The sequence below is a fragment of the Nerophis ophidion genome, linkage group LG03, assembly GCF_033978795.1.
Source record: "Nerophis ophidion isolate RoL-2023_Sa linkage group LG03, RoL_Noph_v1.0, whole genome shotgun sequence".
NCBI lineage: Eukaryota > Metazoa > Chordata > Actinopteri > Syngnathiformes > Syngnathidae > Nerophis > Nerophis ophidion.
The window spans coordinates 15,562,036-15,563,280 of record NC_084613.1 but is presented as its reverse complement, the minus strand read 5'-3'; the positions used below and the strand labels follow the sequence as shown (position 1 = coordinate 15,563,280).

Here is a 1,245-nt window from a genome sequence, read left to right as displayed (position 1 = left end):
TTTGTGTTTTTTCCTTTTTTTTTTTCTAATGTTGATCTAGAGATTTAAAACTTGCATAATAATAAAAATAACAATACTGAATAATGACACGTTTTTAATTTTTTTTTGGACCCAAACCCTTTGGGGTGCCCGGGATCATAACTGAGTAGAGGCCTAAATGTATATTTTTTTATACTTATATTGTATTGTTTTTTAAAATAAAAATTATGAAAATGGCCCCCGCTTGCTTTGATTTTTCAGTGTGCGGCCCTCAGTGGAAAAAGTTTGGACCCCCCTGACTTAGGAGGGACAAACTGTATCAAAGTGAGCTCCTGCTAAGGTCTGTGCTGCTTCCTCCTAGGAGCACGTGCAGTTTGTCTACACGGCGCTGCTGAGCCTGCTGAGCACGCGGGAGGACGGCGCCGACGAGAAGGGCGTGGTCACGCTGGCGAGGAACGCGGCGGCCGAGAGCATGGAGTCTCTGGTGTGATCGTCACGCCAACAAGAACCTTCTTTTTTTTTTTTTTTTATAAGGACAGACTTTGCAATGTTGGACTTTTTGGTCCTCATGTGCCTTTTTTTTCTTCTTTCTACTGAATTTACTAACACGTCTGCTAAGAACTTTTTATTGGCAGCAACTTTAATCTGTAAATAATCTCCTCTGGACCAAATCTATTTATACTTTTATTCTGACATCTTTATACTTCCCCTGTAGGCTTTTATTCTGACAGCCATTAAAGGACGTGTTGACATAATGTAGCTCTTCTGTCTTCCTGGGGCGGCGGGAGGGAGGAGGTCATTCAGACAAAGAGAGTTGGTTGTAATCCCTGCGGCGAGATGCTAACTGCTAATCCGCGCTAAAACTCGGCAAGAAAACAAAGTAGGTCAAGTGTCCAGACCAGTTCTTGATCTTTCGCCTCATTTGCATGTTTGACTTCTCCCAACGAGCCTCCCAATTATCCCCTGCCTGCTGGCCTCGTTTGCATGGCTGCCTCTAGCCAACGCCGCCGACCGCTTAACGCCCCGCTGGCGCGTCATCTTGCAAAAGTGCTGACTCGGCAAGTTTCATCTTCCAAATATTAGAGACTGAATAAATGCAAGTCAGGATTCCACTCGCGAGTCATTTGTTGCAAACGTGCTGACTCTGCAAGTTTTGTCTTCCAAAAATGTAAAAAACATCAAATAAAAATTAACAAAAATGCATTCTGCCAGCTAAAAATTACAAATAAAAAAATTGTATACAAATAACAGAAATACATTACGCAA

At 42.3% G+C, this 1,245-nt stretch overlaps 1 protein-coding gene across 3 annotated transcripts in view; it reads left to right on the top strand.

The window, feature by feature from the left end:
• ptprz1a (protein tyrosine phosphatase receptor type Z1a) overlaps positions 1–734 on the top strand; it is a 127,214-nt gene extending 126,480 nt beyond the window's left edge. For all 3 annotated transcript variants that reach the window (XM_061894383.1, XM_061894384.1, XM_061894382.1), the window contains one exon: positions 341–734. In XM_061894383.1, the coding sequence (XP_061750367.1) occupies positions 341–469 (129 nt within the window). In that variant the 3' untranslated portion in view covers positions 470–734. The remainder of the gene's footprint in view (positions 1–340) is intronic.
• Positions 735–1,245: the final 511 nt, after the last annotated feature.